The sequence below is a fragment of the Pagrus major genome, chromosome 13 (assembly GCF_040436345.1).
Source record: "Pagrus major chromosome 13, Pma_NU_1.0".
NCBI lineage: Eukaryota > Metazoa > Chordata > Actinopteri > Spariformes > Sparidae > Pagrus > Pagrus major.
In genome coordinates, this window is record NC_133227.1 from 5,135,927 (window position 1) to 5,152,476 (window position 16,550).

Consider the following 16,550-nt stretch of genomic DNA (forward strand, 5'->3'; position numbering starts at 1 on the left):
CAAAGACCCAACTCAGAGCTGTGTGTGAGAATTTTGTGAATCAAAGTTGTTTTTTTTAAATGGGGCCTTACTTGATGCTCAAAACTTTTAAATTAGTTTTTGCTCTCCTTCCTGAACCATTGAGTTCCTGCCCCGGATCGTCAAACTCGCAAACAGTAAACAGCAGCATAATGCTTTAGGGCCATTTCATTCAAAATAAATGCATATTTTCTGACTTTGGGAAGCTATTATGCAGAAAAATGGTGCATTCCTTTGTTTGTCATCCAGCATATGTTGAAAATACCTTTATTATAATGCCAAAATTCCAATTATGCAACAGATCTAAAAACCTTGTTGTTGGTGAGCTCCCCCTATGTGGGCATCCCAGTTGTCCCGCAGAACAAGCGCATTAAATCACTCCAAAACGAGCCACATCAGCTACAATAACATTGACAGTGTTATAAAGGGGAAGAAAAACAAAGAAAATGAACACACATGGAAATGGATTTCTTTAATAACATGGAGCCACAGTTTCTGATGGATCTTAAAGATCTTGGACTTTAAATGGTAGTGACCTAATCAATACTTTGTGCAGTTTGATACTGTAATGATAGTATTGTTTAAAAATATAGTAATCATAATATACTATAGTGTACGCCACTGAAGGTGAATGGATGGCGTTTCATCTGCAGTGTATTAACGGCAGCATCCAGCAGAGGAGCAGCAGGGATCACAGCTACAGAAACGCCAATGAATACTTTTGGCAGGAGTAACTACACCTGCTTTCTCTGCTTTTGATAGTCAAAAAGGGAGGAGACTTAAACGCGACAACATGTAGCATTAATATATCAAATAAAACAAAGTGCTAAATCGCAGATACCCTCTGCTTTCACTGTGGTCTGTGCCTTTCAGAGAGCTCTGCAACACTTCTGTCAGTGTCCTCGGAGACTGCTTCAGCATGGCAGTTGTTCAGCAACTGTCCAAGAAGGACCTTGAAAAAATGGATGAGCAGTGTGAAGAGGATACAGAGAGAGGATACAGAAGATACAGAGAGAGGATAGGAAGAGGATACAGGGAGAGGATACATAGACAGGATACAGAGGATACCGTAAAAGAACAAAGTGAGAGTATACAGAGGATACAGTGAGAGGATACAGAGGATACAGTGAGAGGATACAATGAGAAGCTACCAAGGATACAGTGAGAGGATACAGAGGATACAGTGAGAGGCTACAGAGGATACAGTGAGAGGATACAATGAGAAGCCACCAAGGATACAGAGAGAGGCTACAGAGGATACAGAGAGACAACTGAGTGATTCTAGCTGAATGGAATGTAGCATTAGCCATTAATATTTAGATAAATATTAAGTCACGTTTGTATTCATTAGACAACTGAATGAACATGAAATAGTGTCCGCAGGTCATTAAAGCTGCCTGTTAAGCCTGATTAGTTCAATACAGTTAAAGTCAAGTTCAGTCTGCTTAACTTTTCCTGCCAAACCGACCGGACTTACATAACTGTTCTCCATAATGTTTTCACTCTCAAGACCATTTTGGTAATGCTCGGTTCATGGTTGAGAAAACCAAGTTTTATAGTCTAATTTTGGGACTTTTTTTTTGCTTTAATGTAGTTATTAATGATTTCATTCATGCAGGTGTAAATAGATCTTCCAATAGTAGTAGTCCAATAGATCTTCAAGACATTAGTTGACTTGAATTATCTGTGTATTTGTATTTAATATGTATATATTTTAATATATGTCGGTAAAAGTACAGCCTAGCTGAGAACTTGCTGACGCGTATTATATTTGCACACTGAATGATGAAATGTAGAACAGCTGCTGAGGTGTCTCAGCTTATCAAACCCACAACATTTCCCTTCTCTGTCTCATTCAGCAAACTGAATTCAATCTTTCAATGTGTGGCCAGAGGTTTGTGTATTGACATGTGATACTCTGGTAAAACGGGGGGGGGGGGGGGGATCAATAAAAATCCTTATACAATACTGAGAAATGTCCCCAAAGTCCAGTGGAGCAGCATTTTCTCCCCCCTTCTCTCTCTCCCACTCCCCTCCCTCTCTGTCCGCCTCCCTCCTTCACTCTCTCCTCTGTTTCTTCTATAAGCCGACCTCTACTGTATCTACCCCTGGCATCACGCTGCAGAGCACTGAGGGAAGCTCAAACTGCATTAGACAAGGTGAGAATGATTCATGTACTGTGATTTTTCTGAATTTGAGCTATGGTAGAATTTTGAACAATGCTTTTCTTTGAGTCTGCATGAAATATTTGGCTTACCGCTGGAGTCAGCACTAGAGCAAATATGTGAATGAAGGCGAGAGTTGGTTTGCATCAAGCAGGCAAAACAGAGCTGAACTGCTTCATGTGTTTATTTAATATATTGAATATAAGTAGACAAATAATCAGCCTGTGTTCCCGAGAGAGGTGGAGCACAGAAATGTGTCAATGTTGGCAATTTACCAATGAAGTTTGCAGTCAGGCTTCACTCTGCTGTTCAGTATTATGGGACAGTGACTCTTCTACAGTAACCTCTGTGGGTTTGCACTGAGCTGCAGAAGTGTGGTATCATGTCTCAGATATCTGACCCCGCTCTTTACAGCATGGTCAGCTTTATTTGATTTGAATCTCAATAATGTAAGGGGATGAATGAAAAATAAATAGGCTCGGTTCTGGTGTTAGTTTGCTCTGACTCTGCTTCATCCAATATCTTCTTTTTTTCAGGGAAGTTGGGAGAATGTTCTTCCTTGCCACAATTTTACTTTTTGGTAAGATCACATATACGTCATGTAATATTATTAGGACATATTTTCATATGTATATGTGTTTTTCCCCCTTTTATTAAGTAAGCCTATCTCATCTGAGTGTGTTTCTGACCAGAATGAGTTGTGTTTTTTATGTTTGGTGAATATCTGATCATCTCTTTGTGTTTTACCACATGCAGGCTTTGCGTCAGCCCAGAAGGTGATTCAGTTGAACTACTGCTCATTAGATGAGCACAACCTCAGGATGGATTGCAAATATGCGCTCCCCGCCGAGGCACCGGAGCCTTTCTGCAAGTACACAAATGGTGAACGACTCTTTGACACCACCGACCCAGACGAGGAGCAGCACGCCCCCTTCAAGAAACGCGCCAAGGTCCGCATATTTCCAGGCAACATCTGTCGCCTGCTGTTTAAGAACCTGCCCAACGGAAAGTCCAACTTCACCTGCAACATCAAATATGCCGACTCAGCCATCGCAACCAAAACCTCAGTGGTTGATAAAAGTAAGCTGCCTGTGCTCATTATTATTTTTTTTACAAAAAAGGTTTGAGTGACTGCCAAAACAAAACGCTCCTCCTTCTGAACCTGCATTATTTCTCTTATTGCAGTGCTCCTCCTCCCCTGCTCAGCGTGGAGTGTCCTATTACAAAGCTGCAGTGGCCTACTGCTGACCTTGATGACACTTCCCATGCTGCTGGAAATTCACTGGCTGTGAACAAGGCGCCAAACTGCTGCATACGTTAACACTGCATCCATAATCATCTGGTGATTGGAGTCTCCTGAAGTTGTGTGTATGCACAAAGTGCAATGAGTTGAACTGAATGTCGTACAGTATACGTTTGGTACGTCACAGGCCTTGCTTACCCTGCATCGTGCACTCAATACTAAGCACACACAGTACTACAGCATATACTTTATACTCTAAAGTACGCTCACATATAAACAATGTACAATAGAAATCTATGGAGCCTATTGATTTCTGACAGTGCCTAACAGGGCGATGAGTAAAAAGCATGAATGTGACTTAATCCTAAAACTGAAAGTATATATTCTATAATATTTAATATGTAGATTGAATGATCTTAGCAGTTTTATTCAATATAATGAAAGCTAATGAGCATTTAGCCTGTAGTTTTAATCACAAGATAGGAAGAACTGTCTATGAGGGGGGCAAATGTCAGAGATTTTAAAACTAAGCTATCTCGAGGTAGCTCAAAAGTGATGCAAGGTTGCACTCCGCAACATGACGTTATTGCAGAGTTTCATCGCTCTTTAAGGTAAGCAATCTATTATGCCCAACTGAAATCTGTCCCCTGTGTCTCTTCTTGGCTGCCAAGTGATGAGGGCGGATAGAGGCGACCTTCTGCCACAGAGGTCTGCCAGTGGAAGATTGTGTTGTGTTTGTCGATACGATCTGGGCAACAAAGATGGCTTTGGAAGGATTTAATCTAATGATGAGCAGAAAAACCAAAACTTAAACAGTTTATGATTGACAACTAATGGATGCATGACCAATACAGTCTCTATTCTATTCTGGGGAGACAATGTATAAAGTCCCTCGGTGGCTGTCACAAAGCAAACCAAAAGAAAACCTCAGTTTTTATTTTGCCTTTCACTTGTGCCGGAGACACATGATCCATGTTCAGCTGAGGCTTGTTGTCATAAACACACGGTATGTCTCTCCACGTCTCAGTGACGGTCCTATTTATAAATGTACACGGAACATGCTTTATATGATGCGATGTTTTCTCAGATAATGTCAAGGATTTTTACTTCTGTATGTAGATGAGTAGGTGTGTGTAGCTAAAGCACAATCATTTAATTGCACTGAAAAGCACTGCTGTCCTATGTACTGTATAATGACAATAAACTGAACATAACGGCATCAACAAAGAACAACAATGCTCCTTAAATGAAACTACCCTACCAAATCAAATGTGCTGGTGCATGAACTCTAGCATGTGCATTATGCAGAAGGTGCTGTCAGTGTCCTGTAGAGGGCAGCACTGGGTTTAAACTGGATTGCATTTTAAAAGTGTCAAAAAGAAAAAGGAAATGGGTGAGGAAATACCAAACTTTAAAAATACAAAAGCAGTTTCTTGTCTGAGCAGGTAGTTTGGAGATTAACAACATGTACAACAACATGTAATTTGGATCTGATTACACACACAGGCTTCAAAGGTGTGACTGTGTTTTTACAATATCCTGAAAACAAATCGCCTGAGTGGTTAAACTGATGTAGCAATATGGTGATTTGCTTGTGCAGAGCAAATGTTTATTCCATGTCTGAATAACTTATAATTGTCCCCAAACAGATACAGAGTGGTTAATCACAATGGATTCTGTCAAAGTTGTTTCTTTTAAATTTATAAAAACGCGTTTAACTTTGCACCTTGACACCATATCACCAAAAGTATGTGGACAGCCAAATAAAGTATGAGAATGCTTGCACATTACAACCATTGGTAACTGTTAACATCTCATTCTAAAAATGGGACATTATGCTGCCAGACTGTAAGTTTCAAAAGTTGACTTTACTTTAAGAAAGTCATGAAACCGATTACCTCAATTAACAAGTAAAGTAGACTATTAAATTTAAGTTGTACGAGCAACAAAGTTTTAACAACTTAAAATTATTTGTCCACTTTACTTGGTCATTTTGAGGTAATTGGTTTCCTTATTTATTTATTTTTTAAGTAAAGTCACTTTGTCAGGCTTTACAGTGTATAACAATGTGCACAATTCTAGGAAGGTTTTTCGCAACATAAAGGAACCTGGCTGCTGTGATGTACCATTCAGCTATAAGAACAAAGTCAGCACTAGTGAGCTCAGGCATTCATGTTGGGTGATAACGTTCAGACAACTCTCCCACCAAACTTGGCAAACTGTTTCTGTATGGATTTCACTTTGGGCGGTATAATCATGTCAAAACAAGAAGAAGAAAAAATGTCCCAAAGCTGTTACCACAAAGTTGGAAGCACATTGTCTATAGCAGAAGTTCACCAGAAAATTAAAATACAGTCATTATCTGCTCACCCTCATGCTGATGGAAAGTCAGGTGAAGTTTCATAGTCCACAAAATATTTCTGGAGCTTCATGGCAAAACTGTTGCAGCATTCTGCTAAACAATTGACATAACCATAAAATAAACAGCTAAAACAAAACATGTAATGGCTCCATACAGCTCATCTGTTGTAATCCAAGTATCTATGAAGGTATTATTTACACCCTTTTTAAAGTGAAAATCTTGGATGCATGGATGCATGAGCTTGACAGCACATGGAGGGTATAAATATTGTGTTTAAAAGTCAATTTGGGACCATTGGGAATCTCTTCCAAGCTCTTCCGGAGACTTGGATTCACTGGAAGAGCCATTTTTTAAAATCTAATTGATTTAAAAATGCACTACTGCTGCTCTGATGCAGCATGCAATCGGCAAAGTACCAGTAACATAACTGAAGTTATTAAATACATGTAGTGGAGTAAAAAGTATATATTGGCCTCCAGAATGTAGTGGAAGTATAGAGTAGCAGAAAGTCAAAATACTCAAATAAGGTACAAGTACTTGAGTTAATGTACTTAGTTGTATTCCATCACTGCATGTGCCCTAATATTGGCATAATAATAGTTCCCACAGTATTTATTATGTTGTCAATGACGAATAAACATAATCCCTTTGGGGATATGGCTGAGTGAATATGTTTATTCATTTTCTTTCCTTTTTATTCATATTAAGAATGCCACACAGGCTAATGTGGATCTGTGCCTTACTGTGGGGAAGTTTAACTTCTGCTGAGACATCAAGAGTCAGCATTATTAGAGGAGATGTCGAAATTACCATCTCATCATCATCACAATGATCTGACTCACTCCATCTTACCGGAAGGAGCTGAAACAGGTGAAATGACCATAACCCTGAGCCGTGCAATCAACTTCTCCACTGATCTCTCCGTGTTATCGTGCTCTGCTCTGCTCTGGTCTAACCTGTTCGTCCACCCTGACGTCACCCACGCACCTGAGTCAAGAGAGAGTCTCCTGTTATCGGAAGTGAGAGAGCCCGTCGCCACCCGGGCGGATTCCTCAGGTGAGAGCGGACTGTAGTGACACACTGAAACGTCGACACTGTGAATTCAGAGCTGGGAAGTACACACGGCTGGTTGTTTCTTTCGACGCGAGGAAAACTTTTGCGTGTTTTGAATCGTTTTTTTGTGTTTTTTTGCCGTCGTGTTACACGAAGGAGCGGGCTGGTCGACATGTCTGTCAGCGGGCTGGTCTCGGTGGCTTTGTTCCTTCTCGCTGCGACAGGTGAGTCACTTTGGTAACAAGTGTTTTTAGCTTGAGGACAGTCGGCGCTTAAATGTCTCTTGTTGCACAGTTTAACACAACAACAACCACTTTAGTTGCTGTGAAAGACTATCCTAAATAAAAGAGTTTGCGCCTGTTTTGTTACTAAACAAACGAACCAGTTGAACCTCGGGCCTGGAGACAAAATGTTGGCCTGCCCTGTTTATGTGACTTCAGGAGGCTGTTGGTGGGGCGAAGGCGACATAAGGGACAATAAAAAACAAAGGTAGTCTTAAAATTGCAGATGATTTCCAACTTCTGCAGTGAAGCCACATTAAAATTAAATGGCAGCTACAGAGCAGCAGGTGTAGCCTACACCTGGGTCCGGGTTTGTCCTAGTTGTTCTTCCTGTTTTGTAAAAAGGGCAATGTATATGTAATATGATCAGAAATGTAGGCGAGGAGGACTGTTTATATAAATATATCACTATTTCCTCATTCCTGTACCAGTACGAAACATAACACATAAGATAGTAATATCATGATCATGTGAAACAAAATGGAGTTCAGTGAGGACACAATGAAGGTCCCAAGGTATTTGAATTTTTATTTGTGGGAGCATGGATGATTGTTTCCAGTGATTTTCCTGGTTACTCTTGACAATTTCTACATAAATATTTCAAAATGTATGTCATGAATTTTACTGTCAGTCTACTGTATGAAATAGACCCTGTATAATGTAATTTATCGGCAGGTGGCCTCTCCAAACTTATTGCACTGAACAGGAATTTGCTGTTAGGCTCTCTAACCTGCGTGCATTCCCGGTTCTTTAACTTCAAGGACAAATCAACAGCACATCAACACAAAACCCTGAAACTCCTAAAGTATGCAAACAAAGAAGTCACACAGTGCTCTGGTTTCATTTTACAGTCGACGCTTATCTCTGCACCAAACCAAAACTGTGACTGTTCTGCCTTATCTCAGCTGAGACCAGCTGTGAGTAAACATCTGCAGGGTGTCAAGGAAGTCTCAATGCCATCAGTATCTACAATAAAAATGGCATTTGTTAATTTGAATAACAATATATGTATCATTGGTACACACACTGATTTAAAGTCTTGCTTGCTGTATATTTCATCTTGTAGTGAATTTGGTGAAGTGTACAAATGAAAGACTAGGTTTGCACATGGTTGATGATTAACTGGCTCCTGCTGCTCAAGCTTCACGGTATTACACAGGATTGTCAGTCAGCAACGTAGTAGTTAAATCATGTAACGCCTAACACTTAAAGTAATGGCAGTGTTTTAATGGCACATAAAGTAGTAATATAGATACATATAAGATGTGACAGGCAGGCCCAATATGATTTAATTACGCATGTTTTCTGTCGGTAGCAGTGCCTGAAAAGACCCAGTTTCAACCAGACTGTTGATAGTTTCACCGGAAGTTTCTTCTGGCACAGCAGTCTGGAATGAGAAACTCGTTTCTTTTTTGGTCCACACCCTGAAGGCTCGTGAACATGCTTTGGGTCTCTGACAAGAGCTGTGCTCTTCAATCTCAAGTGCTTTTTCTGTGATCTTAAGAATGTCATTTTCTTTCATTTTTCTAACTGCTACTGTGGGCATCTGAGCTTTGATCTCAGACAACATACTGAAAGTATTCAGGTGTGAATGGCTGATCTACATTTGGATGGCTGATTATCACCTCCTTCTGCCATCAATCATCTTCTGACCTGAATCTGTCTTCCATGTAGTGTAGTTGACGAGTGTACATGATTAAACTTTAGAGTAGAGCGAGCACATTTCTCAGATGTTCCTCTCTGACTTTAAAAAGTTTAGCACTAATGCTAATCTACATCCAAACGGATCATCTCAGCCTTAATCACCAGTCTACTGCAGCTTCCTGTTTTCATCCTTAAAGAGGCACTATGTAGTTTGGAGAAGAAATTTATACTCAGAATTGTATTACTTACAATATTAATGAGATAATAATACAAACTCAGAATTATATGTTTTTTTCCAGAACACTGTTTGAAGCTAGAAAGATGGCAGGGTCCGCCAAATATAAACAAAGTTAAACAGTACGAAATTGTTAACAAAGCTCAATTTGTTTATTCAGTTTAGTCAGTCATGAAAACAAAGAGTTTGTTTATTTAGTTTGTTTAGGCATAAAAACATCAGTAGATGAAGATCTGTCTCTTCTTCATAGTGCACCTTTTAATAAATCTTTCAACAGAGTGATTTTATTTTGCCTCCTACTCAGTCTTAACCTCATATCAGGGAGGTAAATAAATACAGGCTTCCAACTCTTCAATTACACTTAAAAACTTTCTTAATGGACTGATTTGACAATGTTAGCAGCATCTCAGTCAGTACAAAATGACTGCTGCTGCACCCACAGAGCACCTGTTGTTAGGGCAGTAGTTATACTTAAAGTGAGAAGTGGAAGTGAGAATGTAGACTCAGTGTCTTTTGAAAATTGTGGTGATGACTGTCTGTCACTTAAGTCAATAAAGACATCAGTTTTAAACTCAACAATAACTGAATCAGTCATATAACAAACCTTTTAAACTGTAAAATAAGTCATGCTGTGCTTCCCCTGTCTATAATGTTTTCCCTTTGCTTGTGTTTGTCTATTGTGTTTGTATATTGTACTGTTTAATCAGTTAGGTAATGCAGTCTGCAGGGATGTATTATAGTGGCAGCCTGTTATGTAACTCCATGTCTAATTACTTGTTTTATTCTCATCTCTGTGTCCAGGTGTAAGTGGCTTTTCAGTCACTACCTCCGCAGCAAATGTGCAGCCGAAAGAGAATGAAGGTGAGTCCTGAAAATATAAAATAATTTGAATGACAGAAGATAAAGCCTGAAAATTAATAAGTGATTATTTTAGCAGTGAATTGATTGCTGAATTTTTGCACACTCTTACTATTTTCAATGAAAAAGGATGAGCTAAAATAAAGGTGGATTTCTTCTTGTGTGGTGATCCTGTGGTATCAATTATAAGGCCATTTTTATCTCTTAATTATATACACCAAAGTAATTGTTTTTCCTTTCTTCTAAAGAATAAAGATGGGAAGTTTGGCTTTGTCTCAGTTTATCAGTTTTTCTGAGGAAGTAGCTTTACTAGATTTGTGTTTTAAAAAGGAGATTATAACTCCCTAAAAGGTTGTCTTCACAATCAAAAATCAGTGTATTGTTTAATTTCAGAGGAGCATGAGACACATACAGCATCACAGCAAAGCTGTATGTTCTAACTCTCTACCATACAGTTAAAGGGCCACTGTGTAGTTTTGGAGAAGAAATTTAAACTCAGAATTGTAATAATTACGGGGCGCTGTTTAGCTCAGTTGGTAGAGCGGGCGTCCCATGTACAGAGGCTTTGCCCTCGCTGCAGCAGCCCTGGGTTCGAGTCCCGGCCTGGGGCTCTTTGCTGCATGTCACTCCCCCTCTCTCTCTCACCCTGATTCCTGTCTATCTTCAGCTGTTCTATCAATAAAGCCATGAAAAAGGCCAAAAAAAAAAAATATATAAAAGAATTGTAATAATTACAACATTAATGAGGCAACAGTACAAACTCAGAAATGTTCATTTTTTCCATAACTGAATAAACAAGCTGTTCTCAGAGGAAGATGAGGTCTTATTGTCCAAAATGACATCAGTGCAGTGAAACTGTGAGCTTCACTGGGAATTTAATAATTATAAATTACCCCAAGCATCTTTTTCTGCATTATTTTCTGGATAAAAAGTTTTCGTATTGGTACACATCTGCTGATGTATACTGATACTGATATATCTGTGACAGCAGATATTCACATGCTTCAAACGGGTATACATAATTTTGGATTCATATTATTTTTATTAATTCCTTTTGTTTCATATTGCATGATGGAAGTGAAAACCTTACAGTAGCTATGTGTTCTTTTGGGATTTATCGTGAACTCTGTCATTTCAGGGGCTGAGCTCACATGTTCGTATTCAGCTGACTTTGGTTCACAAGCCAGAGTTGAGTGGAAGTTTAGGAACCTAAAAGGCTCACAGATGTATGTGGTTTTCGATGGCAAATTAACAAGTAAGTAGATTCAGTCTTGAGCATGACAAACATTTTCTGATCATTTTGTCCATATTTTGTTACTTTGACTGTTTTTTTTCCCCCCACCAACAAAGTTTTTGTTCTAGGTCCTGTCCATTTCAAGAAACTACTTTTAAATCTTTTAATGATATTTTGTGGAAAATTGGTTCATGAAAGAACTGATAAGTGCATGTAACATATCACCAACAGCACCGTCACCATTTATAAAGCATCCCATACTTTTGCTCTAAATTCCTAAGGTGTGAGGTGCAGAGATAAAATTCTTTATCTCCTTGAGTCATAACTTGTCCAGCACGATATCTTTCTACAAATTCCTTTTAAATACACTCCTACATGTCTCAAGCAGCCTTAAATGAACCTCTCAAAAAAGCTGGGTTTTTTTTGAATGCCCATTTAATTTTCATATATTTGTTTGCAAAGTTGTCCTAATAGTGTGCAGAGGTAGTTGACATGTTTGTATTAGCCATAAGCAATCCTGCTAAATTTGATAGCAGCAACATATTTTAGGTGTCAGTAAGTCACTTGACGTTGATCACCTGTCTGATTTTAAAGTTTCCAAACTCTTTGTGTTATTTAAGAAAAAATTAAAGAGGACTGGGCAGCTTCGGTGGGGATATATGTTCTCTGAATGCCTTCAAGTCTGTTATGTAATGCGGCCACTCTTCCACAGCACCCTATGCAGACAGAGTGACATTGTACGGTGGCTATAATCTGAGATTTTCCAAAGTGACCCGTAAGGATACTGGAGTGTACGACTGTGAGGTATCCGGCAACGGACAGTTTGGGGAAACCAAAGTGCAGCTGACTGTTCTGGGTAAGGATCCCTTTGTAATTACTTTCTGCAAATACATCTTTATATTTATAATAAACCTAGACTCACATCGCTGCCATAAAATCGTTAATATTCTGATATTGTTCTCCGTTTTAAATGTAATGGTGGATCTTTGTGTATGACTGTACATGTGGAGACGTGCCGAAAACTGAATGTTATGTCCCGCAGTGCCTCCGTCTCCACCCTTGTGTAGGGTTCCCTCCTCTGTGACGACGGGCAAGACCGTAATCTTGTCCTGCCATGATGCTGACGGCTCACCTCCGCCCACATACAAATGGTACAAAGATGGCATCCTTCTGCCCACTGAACCTAACAAGATTCAAGCCTTCAAGAACTACACCTACAAGCTAAATCCAGCCACTGGCGAACTGGTCAGCTACAAGCTATTACTCCACTGTTTATGGACAGTTTTGATTCCCATGGCCTAAACAAATTAAAATATAACCTCTGTCTCTGTTACTCAGGCGTTTGCACCTGTACGCAAGGTGGACTCCGGTCAGTACTACTGTGAGTCTGTCAACAGTGTTGGTCCCCCTAAGAGCTGTCGAGCCACAAAAATGGAAGTCCGTAAGTGCTCTTTTCTTTAATTTCAGAAACATGCTTTAACCTGAGTTTTTACATATTCATGAGACGGAATTAGTGAAACCAGTTTCAGCCAGTGGAGTGCGCTGCATGCCAACACTTAAAGAGCAGTAAACTGGTTTGGCTGCATCAAAGGTGTTTACCTAAATAGAAACTGTAATTCCAGTCATGAAGACACAACCTTCATTTTCACTTTTTTTAAAAAAATCATTGGGTGCTGCAACAGTTTAAAATGTTCATGAAAATTGACTGGTTTACCATTTTGTTTGATTGTAATTCACCTGATGAACCTCTCATTGTGGCGTTTTCTTCTAGGTGACGTAAACACTGGAGGAATTGTTGCTGGAGTAATTGTGGCTCTGCTGCTGCTGGCCGCACTGGCATTCGGCATTTGGTATGCCAACAAGAAAGGATACCTGCCCAGTGAGTTTTCCACATTATATTAGAATCATAGCATTTGCTGTGATCATCAGCATTTGGTGTTGACATTAATAGAAACCTTGGACATCTGAATAGTCAGCATGTTGGGTGTTAAATTAGGTCAGAGTCTAGACCAGGCCCTTTTTGTGAGGGCCAGATTTAAAAAAAGAAAAAAAAAGGGAGGTGCATACTTTACATTCCCCCTGTGTCTGACCTGTAATACTTACAATTTAAATGGGTTAAAACAGTGCACTTTTAATTTTTCTCTGCTTTGTTTATTAGTTTTCACAATTGTTAAGTAAGCATTATATATACAAAAGCTCAGGGAAAAAACAAAACAATGCACCTTTATAATCTTAGATGAAGGTTGTTCATCGATTCTTGTAAATTCTGGTTAAAAAGTATTTTTGTGCTTAGCAACAGACATAACTAATGAATGGGCTAACTAGCCTACGACGTACAAGTTAACAAGTTAAAAATGTTGTCAGCTGCCACAAAGTTTTTTGAAAAAAAACCCCAACATTTTGGTTAACGATGCATTTAGCTCACTTACGTGACAAAATCTTTATACTGGCTACAAGCTGTAATAATCAAACATTGAGAGAAATTACAAGCTGTAATAAAATATAAAAAAATATAAAATAAGTCAACAGTAAGTTCAAACAGGGGACATTGGTATGTGAATCAACAACCAGTCCTATTTAACTATCCACACTGTAAATCATGCCCATTATCTGCATCTTAAAAAAGACGTGTGTTCAGAGATTTCAATATTCACTACTGAAGAAAAATACAAAAACATTCTAATAAACTCTTAAGGAAATTTCATGTTTCTCCTTTTCTTAAGTCCCACCACCCGACCATGAATATTACTGTCATGTGTGGAAGGAGGGAAAGGGCACGTCAGTTCTGCTACTTTCCGTCTAGCTATTCAGAAAAGATATTGCATCATTTGCAGTGGTCACTGGTACCACCTGACTGTTGAATATCAGTTGAATGTTTGTATGATGTACCAAAACTTTATCTGACCGACGTTGTTTTGTTTCTTCTCATTACAGAAAAGAGTGAAAGGTAAGAGGATTTTCTTTTTTCCATACTGTCCGATGGATTTTAGCAGATAATCCAAAAACTGATTTGACTCTTTCGCTCAACATGTTTTTGTAATTCTCCCTGCAGCAAACCAAAGACAAACGTGCTCTACCAGCCCCCATCATTGTACGGTGGTGAAGATGAAGATGTAAGTATTGATATCGTTGTCATTCTAATAGAGTTTGTTAACATCATGTTTGCTTAGTTGCAGACTGTGTTTTCTTAGTTTTAGTTCCAGTTCTAATGTGTGATGTGTTTGTTTACAGGGAGATTTCAAACAGAAGTCATCATTCGTGGTATAGTCTGCACCAAACAGTGATGAGGACAACACCTTGGTTTTAAATGACTCAGCATGGATTATTCCTGAGGGTTTAAGTGACGTCTTTCTTTTTATTGGCTCTGAAGTTGCAGTTTTTATAGACCAGTGTGATTGTTTGAGTTGACCTGAACTGTCTACTTTCGTATTTCAGATGCATCAATGTGCAGCATTTTTAAGTTATAGGAAATAATTTACCACAGAACAGCGATGAGCCCCGTTTCCCTTGTGTGCAGGTTTTAATATTTTTTAATATGAGTTGTGGATTAATAGTGACAATTTTTAGCCTCAGACATTTTTCTACTTTATGGAGTGTGTGTTTCTGCGTGATTCTCATATTTTTGTGCCTCCTAATGAAAATACCTGTTCATTTTGTTGTTCAAATGATTCATCTACATGTAAACATATCAAATTAAAGGAAGTATAGATACATGTAAAAGGAAAAATTCAGGTATATTCATGTATTTAGTTATTTTTCTAAGCAATATGGACATGAGTAACAAAGTAACAAACAGTGACTTGAAAAAATGCTTCAGTCACATTTTTATTACATTTACTGACCCATGACCTTAATTTCCTCCAGCACAACTCTCTTATCAGCCAGTCTGTGAATCAAAGCTGAAATGTTGATGGAGCTAGAATATCATAGCTGAGTGTCTCTAATATTTGTTTTATCTTGGTGTTTTTGTTTGTTTTTTTAACAAACCACAGAACTGTTGAACAACATTCTTTTTCTAATAAAATGTATTTGTTTTCTCTGCCTTGTAAATAACAAAACCGCTTTTACTCTGTAATTTAGAATGATTTGTTAACAGCTGTTGTCTCAAATCTTCCTAAAAACTATCATTTCTTGCATTTACATCATTAACACTTTAGGTGCAGATTCTCTTAAACACATTTGTAGTTTAACTTGCATTATATTTGCTTGCTACTGTTGTCTGAGACAATTCAGTAAACTTCCTGATAAAGCAAACATGGCAGGTCTGATGCTGCACTTTTTAAGGAATTGGACACGACAGTTAGTGACGACAAGTGAAACAATCAATGTTTACCAGCATGTTTGTATGGCATGTGAAGCCTTATCATAGTGATGATTACCCAAACTGTTCTGATGTGATCGTCATAATATTGGTTCTGTGGTCTACCTCTGGCCACTAAAACCCAAACATTCAGAAATTCTCAGGTTATGTCTTTAACTGGTTTGATAAGGTCAGACGTCAGTACATATCATGAGTTTATAGAATGTACAATATCTAAATTGGGAAAGTTTTCCACATTGCTTGACCTTTCATATGGCTGTAACTTTGCTTTATATATTGAATAATAAAATGCTGTTAAATTGAGTCTATTGTCATGATTCAACACAGTAATAATCAGCCTTGCATAAACCATTAAGCAACATTATGAATTGCAAATATGTGCCACTTCTGTTTTTCATTTTATGAGGGCTGGGTCAGGCATGGTGTGTGCAGGTTCTTAAAAGTCTTATGTCTGAATTTCAAGTTTTTAAATATTAGGCCATAAATAGTCTTTGAAGTAGTCTTAGATTTGAATTTGTTTGGTCTTAATTACCACAAACATTTGATCTAATTCATTTATCCATTTTTTGGTCAGAATGAGTCCAGGTCTTCTACTTGACAGTCCACATTTCTGACGTTAAAAAGCTTTAAACCTACTCCTGAACCTAATACTGCCTTTTTACTTTATACTTGCACTTATTGGCAAAATGGAGATTCACCCAAGTCACTCTAATAACCATGTTCTTACATAAAACCTACCTTTACAGGCCCACATATATACTGCATACAGTGCCTTTAAATTTACCTGCGATGCTTGAATAGAAAAAATTATTTGTCCAAAAATCTGTCTTACATTTTGTTAAAAAAAACAACCTTGACATGGTTTTAAAAAGCCCTACATTTAAGTATTGGTCAGGAAAATTACACACTTTTTATTTATTTTATTGAGAAGATGAATGGCAGCAAATTAGAGAATACGACATTGAGACCGGTGAATGATCCAAGCAAAAGAAACCCTGAGACCAAAAGTAAAGCCTATTATTGACCATGGCAGCTTAACTTCTCCAGTGATCACTACCCCTCTGTTTCGAACACAAGTTCAAATCAACTGTTGATACTTGAGAGAGATGCTAAATGAGAGATCACATAAGAGTCCA

The 16,550-nt window shown here is 38.4% G+C and overlaps 1 protein-coding gene across 1 annotated transcript; it reads left to right on the forward strand.

Annotated features, from left to right (window-relative positions):
• The first annotated feature begins 6,707 nt into the window (after window positions 1-6,707).
• Window positions 6,708-15,717, forward strand: f11r.1 (F11 receptor, tandem duplicate 1). Its single transcript, XM_073479225.1, has 10 exons — window positions 6,708-7,065; window positions 9,803-9,862; window positions 10,998-11,114; window positions 11,806-11,949; window positions 12,136-12,338; window positions 12,432-12,534; window positions 12,865-12,972; window positions 14,028-14,040; window positions 14,146-14,206; window positions 14,325-15,717. Exons 1-10 carry the CDS (start codon window positions 7,014-7,016, stop codon window positions 14,358-14,360), a joined length of 897 nt encoding a protein of 298 aa, XP_073335326.1. The 5' UTR covers window positions 6,708-7,013; the 3' UTR covers window positions 14,361-15,717.
• The last annotated feature ends 833 nt before the right edge of the window (window positions 15,718-16,550 follow it).